Source organism: Trachypithecus francoisi, unplaced genomic scaffold (genome assembly GCF_009764315.1).
Source record: "Trachypithecus francoisi isolate TF-2019V2 unplaced genomic scaffold, Tfra_2.0 Lachesis_group0, whole genome shotgun sequence".
NCBI classification, from domain to species: Eukaryota; Metazoa; Chordata; class Mammalia; order Primates; family Cercopithecidae; genus Trachypithecus; species Trachypithecus francoisi.
Window position 1 is genome coordinate 163,656,312 of NW_022681453.1, and position 23,476 is coordinate 163,679,787.

Genomic DNA, 23,476 nt, shown 5'->3' on the forward strand with positions numbered 1-23,476 from the left:
TTATACAAATATCCCCAAATTTTTTTTTTATTCTGCTTTTATAAGCATTTTACTACATAATTTTTGGTTAATATGTATATTTCTATTGGGTATATACAATGAAGTAAAATTGCTGGGTCATTGGATATACATATTTTCAGCTTTAGTAGATACCCAGGAATATTTATTTTAAAATCATTTCCCACATGACTCTGGGACACAGAAAGGACTATGAATCACTGCCGTAGAGCCAATAGCTTCCTGCTCTCCATCTCCTATTTTGCTTTTAGCTGTAGGTCAATTTCCCCACCCAGCCTATAAAGCTGCCCACAGTCTCCACACAGATCTCAGAACCATGGTGGCCTTGTCCTCTCCACCTCCCACTGAGGCTGAGGCTCAGCTAGGGGCCTCCATCTCAAACCAAAAAAGCTCTAGTTGCTAAGGGAGAGAGCAGATATCGAGTATTAAAACTCTGGAGGCTCCTTGCACAGTTCCCCCTCACCCCGATCTTGCACAAAGATGCAGGGCTGCTCCTGCATACTTGGGACCTGCTGTCCTTGTTCTTGTCCCTCCCACTTCCCAATTTCCTGACTCCACACCAAGCATTTATACCTGCTTGTAATTCTGAATATGTCAACAAAGACTATTTTTTGCCTTTCTGAAGTTTTATCTCCCTTGGATCCTTAGATGATAAGCCCCTCTTTTATCCTCATCCTGTCATCTCTGCCTCTCCTAGTGAATTCTAACTGCTCATCTTCCACCAGGGGAAAATCCAAACAAAGGTACTTGAGGGTCTTCAACTCTATGGTACTCAAGATTACCTTCTTTTTCTTGCTGTTTATCAACCACTGGAGCTGAAATTTCTTCTAAATGTGCTTTTTCCTTGTCTTTCATTGCCAATTTCTCAGTTGAAAAGAGCAGGTATAACTTCTGCATCAAATCAGTAGCTGTCCCAGAACCATTACTATGATTGTTCCCTAATACAAGGAAATGTTGCACCTGGGAATCAGATTCATCAAACAGCTCACCATTTTCTGTCTTTATTTCATATATCCCAGGAATAAGTCTGAAGTAATAGAGAAGAGAGATAAAAAATTAGTTAGCCAAGTCCCCTGAAAGATTAAATGTGAATACCACCAGATCATATAAGAGGAACCCATTTTATGTATGTGATTGGAATAGTCCAAGTGCAGTTCACAAATGAAATTTGACTCGTGCAATTTTCTAATATTCTGAAGGGAAATTAGACATTTGTCTCTGCAGTTTAGAATTCCAAACCAATATAATTTCTATCATTAAATTTTCATTGAGTACTTAGGATTGTACTTTGTAAAATCAAACTTGAAAGAATCCTTCCTGCCAATCCTCATATGTGTTTTGTTTTCTAAATGGCCAAATGTCGTGTTTTGTTTTTATGTTTTTATTCTGCTCTAAAAATGTTACATGGAATCTTTGATATAAGTTTTCTGTTTTGGCAGTAACCAATATTAGAGTTACGTTATCTAGTTACTGAAAAGGTACTAATAGGAGGCATTTTTGGTAAAACAAACAAAAATGGAAACATAGTTCTTTCAAATATAAGTCCTGTTCTGTGATTAATTTCAGATCTGTGCTATCATCACAAACGAGTAGCATTTAAAACACACATACACACACACACACACACACACACACTTGGATCTTGAAAACTAAAATGCTGTTCGTTTCACAGTTTTCTTAAGGACTGTTTCCAGTTGTGGTATGATGCAAACTTGGAATTTCTCAACTCACAATACAGTGTTTTCTGTGTCACCGTTCTCTGGGTTGGGAGAGGTCATGTTAACACATGTGGCTTTCATATCTTTGGTGGGATATTTGTTGATGGCACCTGGAGAGAGAGTGGGCTGGTTAGTCTAAATTTTACCCATCTACATTATTATCTCACCCAAAGTCAGTTCATATTTTCATGTGGTTGGCAGTGTTTTCAGGAACAACTTCTATAACGGACTTGGCAAAATAGGCACACTCTAACATGGAAATTGTTCTTGGCAGAGTCAAGAAGATACAGCCAGTCAATGAATAAATAATTCCAATGCTCTATCACAAATTTGTGATATAATTTAAGGACATCTCTAAATTCTTCCTATCATTTGTTTCTCTCCCTACAAAAGGAGGATCTTTCTAGAAGACTCTATTTTTTAAAAAAATTATTTTTTATTTTTTGAAATTACACTTTAAGTTCTGGGAGAAGACTCTATTAGCTATTGAAATTGTCTGCCCTATTTATCTTGGGGTTGGGAGAAGTCACATTTTTACTTGCTACTAAATATAACTGCTAAATTCCAAGATTCCTGAGAATTATGTAAGCCCTGGGGCTTTACGCATGCCAGGAAACCCGCATCCTTGTGATTCTCTAGTAAACTTGCAGCAGCGGCAGAGACCATTCAATGTAACCTCTGTCACATTCCTAATTCCCAGCACAGGCTAGGACTTGTTTGATGTTACAAGGTTTTGGATGTGCTGATATATGCTTGTCTAAAGTCACAACACATGGACAGAGGCTGGGGCAGCCAACCTCAAAGCCCCACTGTGTAAAGACACCCTTAAAAATCCCTGCCAGCTGTCTGGAATAGAGGCTTTAGAGGAGATTTGTCCCTATGGCTCATAAGAATTCAAGTCAGAACTAAGGTTAATTTATAATGACAAGACAAAATAGAAGTCCTTGGAGTAGGTGGAGGGCAGTGTCACTGCGATATTATTTATTACAGCAGTACACCTTGCTAAGGGTTTAGTAATTAAAGTATGATTTACGAGACAAGAGCATAGCCCTGGGGTCAGAATGTGAGGGGTTGAGTCTAGAATTTACTAATTATTACTTGTGAGATTTTAAGCAGTTTATTTAACATTTCTGAATGTCAATCTTTTCACTTACAAAATGGGGTTATGAATACCTTCCTCTGAGGACTGCACTGAAGATTAAATGACACAATCAATTTAAAGAACCTGACACATAGTAAACACTCACAGGTTAGGGCTAAAGGGCACTTTTCATCCATCTGAGGATTTCCTGGCTAAAACTTTGGCAGTGCAGCAGCAAGGCTCATGGTCAAAAAATCTGGGAATTTTCTCTGAGATTTTTTTACTCCCTCCTACTCACTTATACTCTACCACCCTTAACTGAAGTGAGGATCATTTTACTAAGTCTGCTGATGGACTGTACACAGAGACATTAAATCTATCGCAAAAGCAATCAGAGAATTAATGACTTACATCTGATTAAATGGACAAATGGCTTGACAAACTTGATGATATAGTTCCAATCTGGCTTGTGGGTTCGGCCAAGTTGGACCAAGTGATGATCCAGAGGGTGGCTGGCTAATTCTTCCAATTCTTTGTCATTGTGTTTAGGGCCAAAGGAAAACACAAATATGGCGTAGCCTTGACACTTGGCTCTCAGAGACACATTCCTTAAGACTTCTTTGTCTAAAGGGTTGGTTTCGCCAGCAGATACTACAAAGATAACTTTGTTTTTCCTCAGATTGGGGGTTCCTACAAAGACATTGTCAATTGTCCACTGCAAGGCATGGCCAATAAAAACATCTCCATTGAGCCGTTGAGAGTCTTGGAGATGATGTTTCATTTGGTGTATACTGTTATAAGTAACCAAATCAAATTCCAGGTAGACAGGGCATTCTTCAGTGTTAGGCATATAGCCTGGGGGAGAGTAGCTCAAGACAGCAACCCTGTCTCCTAAGGTGGAGGTCAGTGGATCGGGGGCGATGTGAAAGTAATCAAGCACTGAGGTTATAAAAGCTTTTACTTCCTTAAACTCATCACTTCCTACTCTTTGGGAAGCATCTATAAGGAAAGCCACATCCATGTAATATTCTTGAAGAGAGACATCTCCAGGTTCATTAGTATGATCTGGTTCTTCTTTTCTGCCATAATTTTCATGTCCTGCAACAGAATAACTCAAGTCATTCTTTTTAATGAAAGATAAGTTTGGAGCTCCTAGTCATAGATGGCAAATACACAGCATGAGGGTATTACCATGCTTCATTTCCATACTCATGGCAGACATCAATAATCACATTGCTTGTTCCCAGATGCACCCTCCAAATCTGTACCCACATAGCACATGCAGAGCCATTATCATTTGACACATATTGTCACATAAGAAAAAACCCATTTGCTATCCTATCTCAGATCTTTGTGAAAGGATTGATTTATCCTCCAGTGATTTTAATATGCAGGATGAGAAACATTCATTTTTAATGTACTCCACATGGCTAAAAAACTTGGAGTACACATTTGCATGAAATTTAATTATATGTAATGACCTCAAGAGAAAGTATAGATACTAAAGTTACATTTATTGGTGGCACAAGCACAAAAACCTTTATATATGTATTCAAAATATATACCATACAGCAATGTCGTGAGAGCAAGTATAAACAAGTGCTGACTTTGGAATCTAAATGCTGTGTGAGATATGACATACTCTAAGAAGCTGGTACTCAAAGTGCCTACAAACAGTTCATCAGCCCACTTTAAGGTAAGGAGTTTGCACCATGATGTAAGTCAACTATATTACTAAGCACACTGATTAGTTCAGCTGACATTTATTTATTTATTTTCATAGCAAGACTTTCTCTTTGAAGAAAACATTGTCTTGATTTATATTCTGAGACAAGCTTCTTATCTTGCTGCAGACCAGCACTTCAAGTAGCTCTGCTCCAAGCCTAAGGGATCATGAAGCCTGTCTACAATCATATGAATGATGGCTGATTGGTGAGGCGGCAACAGGAAATGCCAGCTCGGAAAGACAGGAAGTAGATGGCCAATGTTCTTTGGTTTTATGAAAGAAGTGAATTTGTAAACCTAATCAAGAAAAAGTAGATTTTTAACTGGCAGAAATGTATTGATCTCCATTTCTACTCAACCCTTTGTTAGATACTTTTACATTATTTTAATTCTCACAACAACAAATGAGTCAACCTTTATTAATACTATAAACCTAATATAGAAATAAAATGTCAAAAAAAATACCCCACCACCATGCGTGAAGTTATTAACTGTGAAAATGCTTTATTAGATAATGTTTGATGGTTAAATGGGCCTGCCTTCCAGTATAAATTCCATATTATCTCTTTGGAAATCTATTGTTGGATTTAACTTGCTAAAATTTTTTTTAGAATTTTGCATCTATGTTCACATCCTTATGAACGATGTTCTGTAGTTGGTCGGTAGTTTCCCTTTCATGCGATGTATTTGTCTGGGTTCGGTATCAGGGTAATCTGGCCTCAAAACATGAGTTGGGAACATTCCAAATCTACTCTTCTAGCTATTTTGAAATATGCAATAAATTATTGCTAACTGGTGTTAACTTTAAAGTATATAATAAATTATTGTTAACCATGAGAACACTAGATCTTATTCCTTCTAATAAGTATTTTGTGCCCATTAACCAGCTCTTCTTTATTCCCGCCTCCCTATTAGCCTTCCTAGCTTCTGTTAACCACCATTTTATTCACAGATATCCCAGTTATCCAGATTTGATCATTACACATTGAATGCTTCTATCAAAATATCACACGTACCCTAAAAATATGTACAACTATTATGTATTCATAAAAATTAAAAATAATAAAATGAAATAAGTGAGTTGTGAAATATTCCCTTTTCTTTAATGTTCTGGAAGAGTGTTCATAGAATTGGTATTAGTTCTTCCTTAAATTTTTAGTTGAATTTACCAGTGAAATCATCCATATCTGGAGTTTTCTTTATGGGAAGATTTGAAGTACAAATTCAATCTCATTAATAGGTATAAGGCTACTTAGGTTATTTCTTCTTGAGTAAGCTTTGGTCGTTTATACATTGCGAGAAATTTGTGTATTTTACCTAAGCTGATTTATAGGCAAAAGATTGTTCATGGCCGGGCGCGGTGGCTCACGCTTGTAATCCCGGCACTTTGGGAGGCCGAGGTGGGCGGATCACGAGATCAGGAGATCAAGACCATCCTGGTTAACACAGTGAAACCCCATCTCTACTAAAAATACAAAAAATTAGCCGGGCGTGGTGGCGGGCGCCTGTAGTCCCAGCTACTCGGGAGGCTGAGGCAGGAGAATGGCGTGAACCCGGGAGGCGGAGCTTGCAGTGAGCAGAGATCGCGCCACAGCACTCCAACTGGGCGACAGAGCGAGACTCTGCCTCAAAAAAAAAAAAAAAAAGATCATTCATAATGTTCCCTGGTTATCCTTTTAATATCCTTGAATACATCTCCCTTCTCATTTCTGATATTGGGAAGTTGTGTCTTCTCTTTCTTCCTGGTGAGTTTGATTATAGATTTATCAATTTTATTGATCTTCTCAAAGAAACAACTTTTGGGTTTATTGACTTTATTGTTTCTCTTTTTTCAATTTCACTGAATTCCACTTCATTTTTACTATTTTCTTTCTTCCACTTACCTTGGGTTTATGTAGTTCTTCTTTCTCTGATTTCTTAAGGTAGAAGTTGTGATCATTGATTTGAAACATTTCTTCTTTGTCAATATAGGCATTTAATGCTATTTATTTCCTCCTAAGTACTGCTTAAACGGAACCTCAAATTCTGGCATATTGATTTTATTTTCTTTTATTTCCAAATATTATACTTTCTAATGTCCCTTTTATTTATTTTTTGACCACAGACTATTTGAAAGTGCTTTATTTAGTTTCCAAATACTTAGGGAGTTTTCAAAGATATTTCTGCTGTTGATTTATAATTTAATTTTGTTTCGGTCAGAGAACACATTTGCTACCACTTGAATCCTTTAAAATGTTGAGCATTGTTTTATGGTCCACAATATAGTCTATCTTGGTAAATGTTTCTTGTGCACTTGAAAAGATTATATATTCTACTGTTGATGGAGTGTTCTACAAATGTCAGTTAGGTCAAATTAGTCGACAGTGCTGCTCAAGCCTACTATATTCCTGCTGATTTTTTTTTTTTAATCAATTATTGGGAGAAGATCCTAAAACTAACTAATATTCTTTTCATTTTTTTAATATTTTTTCCTTTGTGTTTCATTTTGAAGAATTTCTATTGCTATGTTTTCAAGTTTGCCAATCTTTTTGTTTTGCCAAATCTAATCTGCCATTATCCCATTCAGTGTATCGTTCATCTCAGACAAAATGGTTTTCGACCCTGCAAATCCTATTGGAATCTTCTTTTTATACCTTTCATGTTTCCACTTAACTTTTTAACATATTGAATACTGTTACAATGACTGTTTTGATATCTTTGCTAATTCTAACATCTATGTCTGTTGTGGTTTCTTTTTGAGTGATTATACTCTTCATTATGTTTTGTGCATTTCTGCTTATGACAGACATTGTGAAATTTTCCTTGTTAGGTGTGAAATACTTTTGTATTCTTGTAAATATCCATGTGCTTAGTTCTGGAAGGCAGTTAAGCTGCATGGAAAGAGTTTGATCCTTTTGGATCTTGCTGTTATGATTTGCTAGGTGAGTCTAAAGCAGTGGTTAATTCAGGGCTAATTATTTCCTATTGCTGAGCTAAGACCTTCCTAAGTTTTCTCCCCATTACTATGTGAATTCTGTTCTTTTCCAGTCTTGCTGGTCGGAAAAAAAAACATGATTCCTAGTCCTGTTGAGTAAATGGCACTATTTTAAGAGGGTTCTTTCCTGGTCTAAGGTAATTCCTTCACATGCATGTGCTGTCAACACTCTCCTAAATAACCCAGGGAGACCCTCTGCAGACCTCCGGGGTTTACTCTCTGTGCAATTATCCCTCTCTGGTATCCCACCCTGTCAGCTCTCACTGTCTTGGGCCTCCTGTTCTCTCAACTCTGAGTCCTCAGCTCCAGGAGCTCACTGGGCTCCTCCTCCTCAATGCCCTCTTCTTGTACCATGGCCTGAGAGTACTCAGGACTATAAGCCGGAGCACTTGTAGCGTTCATCTGTTTCCCTTCTCTAAAGATTACTGTATTTCATTTCCTAATGTCCAGTGTCTTAAAAGTTGTTATTTCATATATTTTATTTTTTATCTTTTGTTTATTACAGTTGTGAGGTAAATTCAACTACTTTACTCCATCTTGGGCAGTTCTAAAAGATGAGAACTGACCATCTTGTTTGAGATGCTTCTTTTCCTTCTTACAAAGGACTAAGAACTGGTCATATATACACCACATTCTTCCTTTATCACTAAATACATTTATAGTAATTGAACAGGATTTTGCATTGCACAAGCATGTTTGAAATTTATGGGCCTCCTATTCTCCACCAGGAACCCAGTGGCAAACTCTTCTTAGAATTTCTGGTCAAGATTGAGGTCCCTGATTAAACAACCAAACATGAAACTAGAAGTGCAGACCACAGCATGTATTTTGTATTCTTTGCACATCACCACCAAAAACACTTCTAGAGTTCTCAGCCATAGTGTGTTAGGAACTGTGAAGATTAATTAAATGAACATTTCTAACTTTTTGGAGTTTGTGATCCTTTTTGGAGTTGTGGAGTTGACTAACCATTACCTGTGATGTTACCATGATCTCTGTTTTTCAACTACAGCATTTCAGTTTCTTTAAAAAGGCCAACCAACACAGTTTGTTAAACATAAAGAAAAGCATGGCTGGGTGTGGTGGCTCATGCCTGTAATCTCAACACTTTAGGAGGCTGAGATAGGAGGATCACTTGAGGCCAGGGGTTCAAAATCAGCCTGGGCAACATAGTGGACCCATCTCTACAGAAAATTTAAAAAATTAGCCGGGCATGGTGGTGTGTGCCTGTAGTCTCAGCTACTCTTGAGAGGCTTAGGCAGGAGGATGGCTTGAACCCAGGAGTTTGAGGCTGCACTGAGCTGTGATCACACCACTGCATTCCAGCCTGGGCAACAGAACAAAATCCTATCTCTAAAAAGAAAGAAAAAGAAAAAGATATTCATAATATTCTAGTAGATTCATAAATATTCTAGTAGAAGCAAAAGGGTTAACTTACCATGTTAGTGAAATTTTTTTCTGCAAGCCCATACCAGAAATATTACTGTTTTCCCAGTTTTTTCTTTATAAACAAGCAAAATCTCAATCCTTTTCTAAAATACCCCTCAGAACTATTTTCTAAAGAGGTATATTTCATCTACAAAATGTCTAAAAATAGGTCCCTTCCCAACTTAAAGGACTAGAATGAGAATCTCTGAGGCTAAACGTAGATGATGTACCTTGAAAACTCTAAAATTTACTCAAACCCAAGGTGTGATTATTCTACTTGGAGAATAATTCATCTTACTTAGGGAGACAAGGTCTTCAAAAATATTTTCTTTCAAGATAATCTGGCAGAAGTGTGGATAAAATATACCCATAGCTCACAATGGTGCTGTGTATTTTCTGGAAATGTCAACCCAGCCAAATTCTCATCTTCAACTCTGTGAAAGAATTTCCTTAGAATGGCAGAGGAAGGGGAGCTGACCTACTTTCCTATGGGCAAGATTTGGAAGGAATTAGGGATTCAGCAGAATTTCCAGGGAAGCACCCCCAGAGAGTAGCCTGACTTTGGCCAATGACTCAAGCCACAACACCAAATGTGCTCCAGTAATGTTAGGGAGAAGCGGGGCTGGAAAGGAAACTTAGAGAAGGGAGGCTCTAACGGACTTGGGCCATCTGGACTGGGATGAGATATACTGTGAGGCTGCTATGCTGCCTTTCATGGCATTTGTGGGAAATCTCAAGATATACATGAATTATCCAGTGGCCTGCTTTGAAATTTGTTCAGGGAACAAAATTAACCATGTGTTCTTCATAGGCAAGCCACATGTACAATTGAGGCTACTTGATCTGTGAGGTTCTGTCCAGATGAACTGTCGCTAATATTTTCCAAGTTGATATTTTTTATGATTTCCCATGAGATTAGCAGTACTTTCTTTTGGCTTTTCTACTTTCTTAGTATTTAATCAAGCATTTAGTTTGCTTCAGGTCTTGTGCTCAGCTCTATGCTTGTCTTCTTTCATTTAATCTTCCTTGAAGCACTATGAGGGTAGAAAAATCACCATTTCCATTTTACAGATGAGCAAACCAAGCCTTGGAAAGGGTGAATGAGTTGGCTAAGAAAGGATGGCTGATAAGTGGTAGAGGCAGGATTTGAACCCAGCTTGGTCTAGCTCCTTCAGAAGAACTGGTCATTAGAGATGGGAGTCTAGCAGAAACATGAAGTGACTCATCAACCAGCTCGCTTGAGGCCCTGGGACCTGGTGTGAAAAATGTGCTTCTCAGTCAATGGCTGTTCCTTCTGGCTGAAGCCACCAGAGAATGTTTTCTTCCAAAAGTAAGCAACTACATATGAATTAAATGCAATTTGTAATTTTTCTCTTCTTAGGCATTGTAGAACAGTGATTATCAGCAGAATATTCAGAGTTTGAGTCCTGACTCTGTCATTTGTTAACTTTGTGACCCTGAGTTTTCTCCATGCCTCAGTTTCATTACCTTAAAAATATGTAATAATATACCACAACCTTACAAGGTTTTTGAGAAAATTAAAGTTTGCACCATGCTTTGCATATCCTAATTACTCCACAAATATAATTTTTAGAAAGAAACAAAGAAAAGTCTCAGGCATCTGAAAATCCTTCCCATGACAGTATATTATCCAAACCAGGACTTCTACTGAAAAAAGCAAAGTCAGCTGGTCTAATTTACACACACATGCACAGGTGTACAGATGCTCTCAGAAATGAGAACTCTCATTCTGTTGTGTTGACACATGCTTAACTTCAAGGAGTAGGTAATCATTCATACACCTCTCCACTTATCACTGCCAGCCCAGGCCCATCACCCCTCCTGTCTGGTAAAGTCACTGGTCAAGTTCTAAAGGCATGAATTGGGGCAACAAAGGAGGCAGGCACAAATACGTATGTGTCTGATGGATGTCATTGATTTTATGCCTAAGGGAAATATAGACATATTAAAAATTCTCTTGTTTTGCTGTTTGAAGTCCTTTTTCCTCATTTACCTGAATAAGTAGGGATGACTGCCTTAAAATAGATTTCATCCTTTTCTCCAAAGACTTATAATTCGTGTCTTTTGGGCCTAGATTTTTCTAGGTGGCATTTAGATGATAAGAGTGAGTCTTGTGGGTCATTTCCTACCCTGAAACAGTAGTCTGCAGAAAGGGACCAGCACACTGAGAAAAGGCGATGCACGCCTTAGGAGTCATTTACACCCAAATGACCTGGGATATGGCAGGTTGGTTTTAATGGAGTTATTTATTCTGTGCTCTGTGCCTCCGGATGAGTTTATAAGAAGGTTTTTTTTTAATTTAAATTTAAAAATAGAATTGTGCCACAAAAACTATGATTACATGATTTAGTGATTTAGTTTATACTCAAATTTGGCCATAGGATATATCTCCTCATTTGTAAATACAGAAATGACCATCACCAGGCAACATGGCATACGTTGTTAAAAGTCCGTGTTTGTGTGTTGATGGTCATGTTTTTGAATCCTGGCTCTGCCACTTACAATCTACCTGAATTTGTGTGAGGTTCTTAACCTTTACATCAGTGTCTTCATTTGTAAAAGGAAATAATGATAGATTTAATTTAATAAAGATTAAATAAAATCATGTCTATAAAGTGCTTATATGGTGGCTGGCCCATGGTTGCCCTCAATAAGCAGTAGCTTCTGTGATTACTATTATTCCTCATTCATTGTTTATCAATCAGGTGATACTGTGTTCGCCAGGCGTGGTGGCTCACGCCTGTAATCCCAGCACTTTGGGAGGCCGAGGTGGGTGGATCACCTGAGGTCAGGAGATTGAGAACAGCCTGACCAACATGGAGAAACCCCATCTCTACTAAAAATACAAAATTAGCCGGGCGTGGTAGCACATGCCTATAATCCCAGCTACTATGGAGGCTGAGGCAGGAGAATTGCTTGAACCTGGGAGGCAGAGGTTGCGGTGAGCTGAGATCATGCCATTGCACTCCAGCCTGGGCAACAAGAGTGAAACTCTGTCTCAAAAAAAAAAAAAAAAAAAAGTGATACTGTGTTTGCAATACTTTGAAAGGTGTCCTGCATGGAATGAATGTTGATCCCCCAAAGCATGCCACATTTTTAAAAAATTAAACTCAATATTTTCTGAATTGAAGTAGTCATTTTTTGCACACACAGAATATACCTGACAGATGACAAGTTTCTTGAAGACAGAGCTTATGTCTGAGTCTTTTTTAAAATCTCCCTAATTTCCCCAAAAAGTCCACTTCAGGGCTTAGTTCAGAACAGGAGCCAAAGACATATTTGTTATATGAAAGAATGTCTGAATAGTTAAGGAAAAATTCATGCAAAAATCTAAGAGTCTTTTCATATAGTAAGCCCTCCATGAGGGCTGCCATCATCCAACTAACTTGCCATCACCACTACCACCACAGCCATCACCATCACCACCACTCTCACTACCACTCCACCATCATATCTTCCATCACCAGTACCACCACCACCACCACACCACTGCCATCATTACCATTACTATCACCTCTTCACTATCACCATCATCACTACCACCATCACCACCACCCCACCTTCATACTTTTATCTCCATCACCACGAATATTATCACCACCACCATCCCTACCACCCACCTCAACCACAACCATCAGCAACAGCAAACATCTTCACTACCATCATCTTTGCTACTACCATGATCAGCACCAATGCTATCATCACCACCGCCTCCATCACCACCATCATCATCTACTTAATACTTCAAGTACCCAGTTTTTATTCCATTAGAAAGGGTCACATGACATAAAATGCCACCAACACTCTAAAACATTCATTAGTTGCAACAAATGATTGCACAAAACATACAGAAGCAATGTCAGTGTACGTCTGAATTCAGATAGTCCGCTTATTCTGAACCCTCAGTTTACATGCGTCTTGTTCACATGTGAAACTTTCATGGAAGACAACCAAAACTATAATGACAGTATTAATAACAAATTGCCAAGTAAAAGGAAGCGTAGCCATCTCAGTTTACAGCTTAAAATGAAGTAATGGGAGACTCAGTTTATTTCACAAAGAGCAACACGATGGTTAAGATTTCTTAACATTTTAAACATGTTATTATATAATAACATTTAAAACATGTTACTAAAATCCAGACATTACTACAATTCTGCTGCTGATTTCTTATTTGAAAAGTGTACTGATAGGAAAGCAGAACATTCAGCTGATGTTCCTTCGATGACTCAGAAGCCAATACTGCTGCATTTTATTCCAGTGCAGATTTAAATTTAGCCCAAGTAAAAATATACATTCAAGTTTGATACATGACAGCAAAAATTAGAAGCAATCCAAGTGTTCAAAAAAAGTAAATGGTCAAATACATGCATTCATTCCTCAAAAGGAACATTTTGAGAACATTTAAAAAATCAGTATGGGCCGGGCGCGGTGGCTCAAGCCTGTAATCCCAGCACTTTGGGAGGCCGAGACGGGCGGATCACGAGGTCAGGAGATCGAGACCATCCTGGCTAACATGGTGAAACCCCGTCTCTACTAAAAAATACAAAAAAAACTGGCCGGGCGAGATGGCGGGCGCCTGTAGTCCCAGCTACTCGGGAGGCTGAGGCCGGAGAATGGTGTAAACCCGGGAGGCGGAGCTTGCAGTGAGCTGAGATCCGGCCACTGCACTCCAGCCTGGGCAACAGAGCGAGACTCTGTCTCAAAAAAAAAAAAAAAAAAAATCAGTATGAAGCTTACAGTAATATAGAAAATGTTGTGACATAATATCGTATGAAAAGCAGGATATGCAATTAAATAAAACTGTAAACCTATATGCCTATGGAAAAACAAAAGAACGTATTATGCATTAAAAATAACTCAATTTGCTAAATTGTTTGATTTGAAACTTGGTATTTGAATTTTATATGGCATAATAGTACTTTTATCATTTGTAAAAAATATATAGTAGAATCTTGGACAGTTAATAAGGAACAGTGGACAGGGTGTAGCAGTAGAGAGCCTGTCTAGTGAGTCTGTCAGTTCCATAAACTTGGGGGCATGAGGTTTCTTCTAAAACACTTCCCTTAAGAGTGACTTGATAATTCATTGTTCTGAGGGGCTGTCCTGTGCATTGGAGAATGTTTAGCAATGACCTCTATTCACTAGATGCCAGTAGGGTCCTCCAATTTTGACAATAAAAAATGTCTCCAGACGTTGCAACATGTCCCCTTGTGTGGGGTAGGGTAGAGCTGCTCCCAGGTGAGTTTTTACCAGGTCATCACTAATACCCTTCCAGTTCTATTATCCTAGGAGTAATTCAAAGCAAAAAATACATATATATTGGCTCTAAAACCAAAACAATTTATAAATCAGAATAAGAGTAAAGTTAGAAAAATTAAACAGAAAAACAAAACCTGTGTAAATTCCCTTAAGCAAAACTCCAGCCTAGTCTGAAGCAGCAAGTGTTGCGTCTCATTTCTTAATGAGCTCATTGAAAAGAACATCAGCTGAAGTTATCCTAAGGCCTGGGGCTGCTTAAAGCTAGGAGCAGGCCCTAGGCTGCGTTTGGGTTGGTATTTAAAATGCATTACAAATTATCCTATTTTTTAATTATGAAAGTAGATTAGCTGTATCTTAAGTACTGGTTAATATAGCATTTAAAAAACATTTCACAAGAAAATACCTGCAAGCATAATACAGCATCTTTGACGAAAGTGCTAGTTTACCAGTGGGTCAATAGTTGCAATTTAATTAGAATTAAACAACCCATTTTAAAGTTACATAACGTCGAAGAACAAAGTGCATTTTGTGGCAAGTAATTAGAAGGGACTGCATGTTGCAAGGGATTTTTGTATTGCAGATGTTATGTTCAAAAAGCTTGTTAGTATCTCTAGATAATGTCTACATATTTAGATCTTAAATGTGTTTTGTCAGATAGATGTTGGATGGATAGATGGATGGATGTTCTTGAATAAGACAAAATTATAATCTACTTCACGTGGAACTCTTTAGCAACACAAATTCTCATTTCTATTCTGTGATTCTAGATACCCAATTGTTTTCAGCTCCATTGAGAGCACAGATTAAATCTGGCACACCAAAATGTTCAAATGTGCGGTGACCCATAAACTTCTGCCTACATCAGAATCACCTGAGCTTCTTGTTAAAACCCAGATTGTGAGTCCTGCTCCCAGAATTTCTGATTCAGTAGTCCAGGACAAGTGCTGAGAATCTGTGTTTCTAATGAGTTCCCAGGTGATGCTGATGCTGCTTGTGTAGGAACAACACTTTGAGAACCATTGACGTAGTTGATCTCAAGCTTGAGGGCATACAAATATTACCTACAGTGGTTATAAAGTTTGTAGCTTTCTCCTCCTCATTCACACTCCTCAGTATGAAACAGTAGTTATCAGGAGGGCTTAGGAATCTGTGCTTATAATGAGCTTCCAGGTAATTCTGATATGGGTTGTCCTTGGGCTGCTGTAAGTAAAAGGAGGGCCAGGAAAGGTGATAGAATTGAAGATGATTTCAATTCAAACCAGAGCAGATGGGGAGAAACAGAGAAAGAGGCATAGGTAAGAAGATAGTCAGTGATTGTGCTTCTTTTGAAAGAGGGAGATACACAACTCATTGCCAGCTCACAGGACTCTGGGTACTACAAATTTCTTAAATGGTTAAGATTCCTGACTTTTCCCAGCCTTTCAGTTCAAGGGCAGACAGATCAGCCATCAGCCAAAAGAATTAAATTATGAATGGGTAACAAACACAGCATATGGAGGTGCTTATGAAACTTACCAACCTTTTATTTGTGCCATACATCTGGAACTTATCAAAGCTCATTTCTGAGTGACTGAATAAAATATCTGAACTACAACTCACTCTACAGGACAGCACACTATACAGGAAGTTCTCAGCAGTTTTTGGCAACTGGCTAAAGATGATTGAAAGAAAGAAAGAAAAGAATAGCACAAAGTTCCTAGAAAACACTTATGATCTGAGACTCACATTTATTTTAAAGGATTAAAAAATACACATTATGCTTCTGTCGGAAACACTCAGTGTTGCCAGGCTATCCCAATCTGACGTAATCATCCCCAGAACTCTCAGCATACTTCAACTCACTGCAGGAGAAACTGGGTGCAGTAGGATTTACATTTCTTTCCCTGCTAGAGCTATGAACAATTATTTCTTCAGCCAAATGGGACCTTACACTAACTACACATATCTTGATTCTCAGAGAGCTGAAAAAACCAATGAAAAGTCTTTATTTTACACTGAACATCAGTCATTAACAATGGCTGCAGAGATGCCCTTCTTTCCTTCCTTCCTTTCATATCCAGTCATATCTGTCTTTCCTGAAAATGTTAAGCTTCTAAATTACTAGACTTTGGAATGCTTCGCTCTAACAAACCTATCACAAATGACAATTTGATACTATAACCCTCTGCCAAAACACCGCTTCTTCTCTTTTTTCCCCTTTTAAAACCAAACCATAACAAATTCTTGTGCCTTGAAGGCTACTGTAATTTGCTATTCATTAAAATGAACATGCACAATTAATATCCATTAAAAGGTACAAATCTTTAATTTTCTTCTTTAGTCTGTGTCTACAAGAAAATAAAAAAAGTTTTAACTAAAAAAAATACACATTTGAATGTCTTAATGCCATGGTACTACATAGATCTAGTTTTACTGCATCACTTCTTTTTTTGAGCTAAGGTGCCTATTTTTCAACTAATGATTGTCTTTTTTATCCTTAATTGTAGCTTGTACAAAGGTAAGTTTAGCTGTTTTAAAGATAAGGTTCAAATATTTATATTTTAGAAATAATTGTGGGGATGTAAGTGTTAAACCCAAGAAAAAAATTTTATCTGGGGAAGCTACTAAGAATGAATATTATAGTACAAAATTGGCCCCTTTTTCTCTTGTACTTACCTATTCTAACTACCATATGATACTTTTGGAACAATGCTTAAAATGCTGACATTCTGCCAAATAAGCATTTTAGAAGATTCCAGATGCATAGGTGGAATGGCTGAATAGTCTCTTTGGAATTGAAAATAAATGTATTTTTAATTTATGTGGGTATAGAGTGGGTGTGTGTATTGATAGGGTACATAATATGTTTTGATACAGGCATGCAATGCATAATAATCACATCATGGAGAATGGGGTACCTCATTCTCATCATGGAATGATGAGAATCATCATTTATCTTTTGTATTACACAATTGAATTACACTCTTTTGGTTATTTTTAAATTTTTTTACATTATTGACTATAGTTACCCTGTTGTGCTATCAGATAGAAGTTCTTCCTCTTTCTTTCCTTTTTCTCTACCCATTAACCATTCCTACCTCCCGTCACACTTTTTAATGAAAGTACAGACATACTCCTTTGTATCTGATTTGTTTGAAATTATTACATTTTTACAAAAGTTATTGCTTTGCCATTAAAATGTATAGAGTAGGCATCAAGGGAGTTTATGATCTATCATTTCTGGGTACCACAAAAATAAAACATACTTTCTCATATTATCACAAATTCTGGAACACTGGCCAGGCCAACTTTTAAAAGTCATTTTAAAGGGAATTGCTTGAACCCGGGAGGCGGAGGTTGCGGTAAGCCAAGATTATGCCATTGCACTCCAGCCTGAGCAACAAGAATGAAACTCCATCTCCCCCGCCAAAAAAAAAAGTCATTTTAATCCCTCCTTTGCTCTGATGTTCACTATACTGCTTCCTTCTACACCATACTAACCTTCTAAACTGTGGATTCTAGAGAAATCTTAAGCGTGGTGAGAATATCAGGGACATTTCTGAGAGGTTCTATCAGTGATCTCCCTAGCAGTGCCTGTCACCATTCAATTTCAATAAAAGTAGAAGTTGTATCTACCATAATGAACTTAAAAAAAGTTGCTTTAGATACCAGCCTTAATTTATTTGATTTTCTACCAGTGTTAAAAGATGAGGATCCCAGCTATTTAAACATTTCCACCATGACTTTTCATTTTCTTACCAGAAGTGAGACTTGCAATGTCTGCAGATTTTTTATCTTTTTCATAATTGATCATTAATTTTTGTGGCTCAAACATTGGGCTTGGAAGGTAAACCAAATAGTCACTTCCATTGTCCTCTATCTTTACAAAAGATGATTCTCTCCCAGAATTTAATTCTTGGCCAATGAAGTCATTCTCTCCTGAAAAATCTTCTTGTAGCTCAGTAGTAAATCTAGGAAAAAAAAAAAAAAAAAAACTTTAGGTGAGTCTAGATAACTTTAGAGAAGGAGGCAAATAAAAAAATCCTAACATTTAACATAGTTATTTAATTATCTCCTTAAAAAACCAATTGGGTGGTGAAAATATAAATCCATTTCAATCAAATAATTCATTGAGATTCATTATACATATTATTTTTTAAAACTCTGATAAAATTTTCTACTTATTCTATCTTTTCTCACATCTGTCTAGAGGCTATTAAGTACTACTTTGGAATAACCAAGTTTGATTTGTGTAGAGTTTTATTGTTGTTTTTTTTTTGAGACAGGGACTCACTCTTTTGAGACAGGGTCACCCAGGCTGGAGTGCAGCGGTGCAATCACAGCTCACTGCAGCCTCAACCTCCTGGGCTCTAGCAATCTTCCCACCTCAGCCTCCTGAGTAGCTGGGACCATAGATTCATGCCACCATGACGGGCTAATTTTTAATTTTTGTAGAGATTGGGTCGTGCTGTGTTGCCCAGGCTAGTCTCGAACTCCTGGGCTCAAGTGATCCTCCCTCCTCAGCCTCCCAAACTGCTGAGATTACAGGTGTGAGCCATCATGTCCAGCATGTACAGAGTTTTAGATAAGTGAAAAGAAACTCACAAGCATTTAGAACAATCATATTATATCTCAGATTGATACCAATCACCATGGAAAATGCAGAAAAAACTTAATCTACCAAGCACTGCTGTGAGAAAGTAAGATTACATAAAACATAACCCATATCAGTGCCTCTTAAAATAGTGTCTACATTTATAATCATAGCAGTTTAAGAGTTCTCTGTGATAATTTGAGAGTTTTGTGTTTTTATTTGGTTGATGATGTAAAACATATTCAATAGAAGTTTATTCTTGATTATGCAATTTTATGTAATTTCAATGTCCGTGTTTGCATTTGCATTTGATACTAATGTTTGGCACCCAGTAATATGACTTTAACTGTTGAGAGTTAATGAGGAGAGGAAGCAAAGTCAGATGTAATACGTAAATAATACGTTCACACCAAGAGAAAATCAAATGATATCATGTGTGATGGCACACTGTGTGAATAATTTTGCAGTAGTGCAGGTGAAGATATGTGGTGGGGAATCATGTCATCATGTAACAGAGTAGGCAAGCTGCATGTCGATGTTCTTCTGCAGCGTGAACCATATTTTATATATTTTACCAACATCTACCATTTTTTTGGTTTTTAAAAATTCCATTTTGACAAAGAAGAATCATTCATTGCATTAAGTTAGTGCTGAAAATTTTTATCTCACTGAGTTTGTCTGGATTTGATTATTAACTTGTTTTGGTTTAACAGCTGCATAAGAACTATAAGTGCATAATATTTACAGCTAGATTTGTGTTTGTAAATGTTTAAATAACATTATATTTTGTCTGCCATCCTATAGGATTGGTTTCCCTTGTCAACGACTTTATGATTTATTCAAGGTTGGGAAACACCGCTTCACATAAGATCAGTGCCACATTGTCCTTCAGAAGGTGTTGGCTGCTAGATGCTTCCCTGCATAATTACCAAGTAAATGAAATATGACATTAGAGGAACATGTGCTTGCATGAATTCTGGAGAACTCACCTTTCCATTTTGCTCCTGGGTGTATCAAAGAGATCTTATCTGTTCTGAGAAGCTCTTTTACTTAATTGCAATTTGAGAAGATGGGGTGATTGTGGGTCTAAACCTGGGCCTAAACCGGGGTCTAAACCTGGGTCTAAACACGGTCTCAGGGATCTAAGCTCGATGAAGCACATAGAAAAGAAGAAAGCAACCAAGACGGGCCACTTTCACTCCGTTTCAGAGCAAAGATTCATTCAGATTAATTAGTTATATTTTTATTTAGGATACAATATCAAGGAACATTATATACACTATTATATTGTGGAGTCTTTTATGCTAACTTTTGGAGATGAAACATGAATCATATGTAGCCTCAGACTTCAGCAAGACAAGACCCTGGGTAGACCCTAATAAGTGCCTCAGCAGTGCAAAAAAAAAAAAAAAAAAAAAGACTATGGTTTTGATGGGGAGTAAACATTGGTTTCAAACACAAGATAGCTTCAATCTGGATCATGAAAGACGGCTAGGGTTTCACTGAAAGGAGCAAGAGTCCCAGGCAGTGTGAAACGGGATAATTCACACAAGGCAGGTAAGAGTTCAGTGTGACCAGAACTCATGGTTGGGAGAAATAAGAAGTGAGGTTGAGGTGGATCGAGGATAAATTGTAGGTTCTATTCTGGGGTAAATTTCAATACAGGAATTTCTGAAGAAACCATGAATTTAAAGGCAAAATTGTAATAAAGCTTATGATGTTATAAAAATATCAAACTGGAAATCATACCTGATATGTAATTTCAGCTATGGAAAATGGAATGCATAAAAAGTCTACTTCAGTGACCTTTTAGCATACTCAACCTAATAAAGTGTTATTAACCAGTTATACTCCCATCAGCCAATTAACAGTCACTTGTAAATATAAGAGCTTTCTAACTCACTGGAAACCATCATTTCGATCATTCTCTCCTTCTAAATTGATGAGACTACAGGCATCCTCAAGCATCGGTGGTGGGTACCGATTGAATCCCCCTATTGAGAGAACAAAGTTATAGTTAGATTTTAAAACTGGAAATGATGTTTCCTAGGTAAAGAGAATCCCAACAGGAATCCTCTTGAAGCAATTAATGTCACTAACATATTTCAGCAAAATTTGGCTGGGGTGAAAACAGAAAATAGCTGTTAGAAATAGCACTCAAAATTTGATTTCAGAGTGTTTTAGCAGCCAAAGGATTATCAGAATCATGGAAACAGACTTCCTCAAATTGTTCATCTAAGGGCTAGTTTTGATGCAGGGACACATGATTTTCACATGCTCAGGCTAACATAATCTAAGAGATACTCTATTCTGGTTCATCAAAGGTTTTTCACCCAGACTTATGCTAACAGATCAAACAGAGACAAGGTAATGTTTCATTACATGATATTGATATCATTTCTGTGCTTCTGCACCCATTAACACTGATTCCTATGAGGAAAAGAATCACAGACAAGATTTTACCTTACTGGTCTAAATAACATGCCTATTTATCCCCTTCCTGATGTTGTTCTATACATTTTGGAATATTGAGAAGTATGTTACCCTGCCCCATTCAGGAAAATAAAAGATTTTAAAGAAGACCTTCAGCCATTGAATGATCCAAGGTTCTATGAAAATATCTCAGATAATGTCTGTAGTTTTATAATAATCACATTTTTGAATTCTAAGATGAGCATGTTTTTCCTTTTTTTTCTATTTCTTTTTTTTTTTTTTTTTTTTTTTTGAGACGGAGTCTCACTTTGTCACCCAGGCTGGAGTGCAGTGGCCGGATCTCAGCTCACTGCAAGCTCCACCTTCTGGGTTCACGCCATTCTCCTGCCTCAGCCTCCAAGTAGCTGGGACTACAGGCGCGCACCACCAGGCCTGGCTAATTTTTTGTGTTTTTAGTAGAGACGGGGTTTCACCGTGTTAGCCAGGATGGTCTCGATCTCCTGACCTCGTGATCCGCCCGCCTCAGCCTCCCAAAGTGCTGGGATTACAGGCGTGAGCCACCGTGCCCGGCCTTTTTTCTATTTCTTTAAAATGAAAATGCATCTCTGATAAATTGCATCTGACACTTACTGTTGGGTGGGCAGGAATTGTGAGGCAGTGGTCATTGCCTGTGCATGTGGGAACAGCAAACATGCCAGCACCAAAACTTGTAGAATTGGGGACAGCAGTTTGAAAACATTCCCATAAATACCAGCAGAGGAGTCTTTTCACGCCTACAAACCAAGTGGTTGTGGGAAGGCAGTGAATTGGGTGTGTTTAACACTTCCCAGGTAAAAGTCAAAAGTAGGCTACCTCTACATAATTGCAAAGCCACTTAACAGTCCAGCATGACCAGCTTTGAGTTGTTTTATAGTCTTTTAAAATGTTGCATTATCATCAGTCTTAATGGCACAAAGAACAATACTGCATAGAAAAAAATGGATACCAATGACTGAGCCAAGAAGTAGCTCAAAAGAGTCAAATTCTGAATAAGAAGTTGTTTTAGGAATGCTTTATCCTGCCTATTTCACATAGATTTTCTTTTTATGCATGCACAGGAGTGATATATTTACTATACATCCAAAAGAATTCTTTCAATTGCTGTAAAATAAAATGCTCTAATAGGAAAGTTGGTATCAAAATTTAATTGGAAACTTTTTTTTCCTTTACATTATACAATTGAGGGCATCTTAGATTTAAAGAAATAACAGTGTTCCCAAGAGGGCAACTATTGGATTCTTTAACTGAATATGAATCACAGGAGAAAGGTGGAGCTCTCCCTGCAATGAAAAGTGAATGCTCAAGACATTATCACTGTGGTGTTGTTGGGAAATCCTTTGAATAGCAAGGAAACTGGGATTGTACAGTGGTAGAACTGATTCCAGCCAAGTTTACTTCTAAAACTGTCAGATTTCCAGAAAGGAAAGGTTCAGCTCTGATTCTGTGGGATCTTAAGGAGAAGGGTTTCTCAACCTCAGTGCTATTGCTATTGACATTTGGGGATGTATTATTCTTTGTTGTGGTGGGGGTCTGTCCTGTGAATTGTGGGATGTTTAGCAATATCCCTGACCTCTACTTGATACTAGTAGCATCCCCAAGTTGTGACTGCCAATAATGCCTCCAGACATTTCCAAATGTCCCCTGGGGCAAATTGTGCCTTATTGAGAACAATTGCTCTAGAAAAGTGTTTTCCCAAACCATCTGTGGTAGAGGACAAGGTATTCTTATTTCTAGTTCTTTGCAGACTGATGCTTTTGGTCTAAATCCTGTTCAATGAGACAGAGTCCACTGATCATGCAACTGTATGTCACAGCAATCAATGTCAAATTGCCTTAAAAGTTTCTAGATGTTTACTCTCAATCTGTGTATTTATTTATTCACACATCAGTTTGTAGCCTGGCACTCATCCAATGAGTAACCCTTTATAGTGCACTGGCCTAGAGCCATGCTATTCAAAATGTGATCCATGAACCAGCAGCATTGACATTACTGCGGTACCTGTTAGAAATGTAGAATCTCAGGCTTCACCCTAGACATCCTCAGTAAGAACATCCTGCATTTTAACAAGGTTACTAGGTGATGTGTTTGCCCAGGACTCTGCTATCTTCACATCCTCACACAGGTCTCCAGGGTGTACCAAAGTTGGAAATAAAACAGGTATAGCAAGTGAAACTTTTACTTGAATGTTCTTCTGGAAATTACCT

General features: G+C 37.7%; 1 protein-coding gene across 1 annotated transcript in view; it reads right to left on the reverse strand.

Moving 5' to 3' along the window:
* Positions 1 to 327: 327 nt before the first annotated feature.
* Positions 328 to 23,476, reverse strand: part of COL6A5 (collagen type VI alpha 5 chain) — a 90,626-nt gene continuing 67,477 nt past the window's right edge. The window contains 5 exon segments of the mRNA XM_033212692.1: positions 328 to 1,045; positions 1,750 to 1,846; positions 3,229 to 3,915; positions 17,966 to 18,177; positions 20,704 to 20,794. Of these exon segments, the coding sequence (XP_033068583.1) occupies positions 730 to 1,045; positions 1,750 to 1,846; positions 3,229 to 3,915; positions 17,966 to 18,177; positions 20,704 to 20,794 (1,403 nt within the window). The 3' untranslated portion in view covers positions 328 to 729.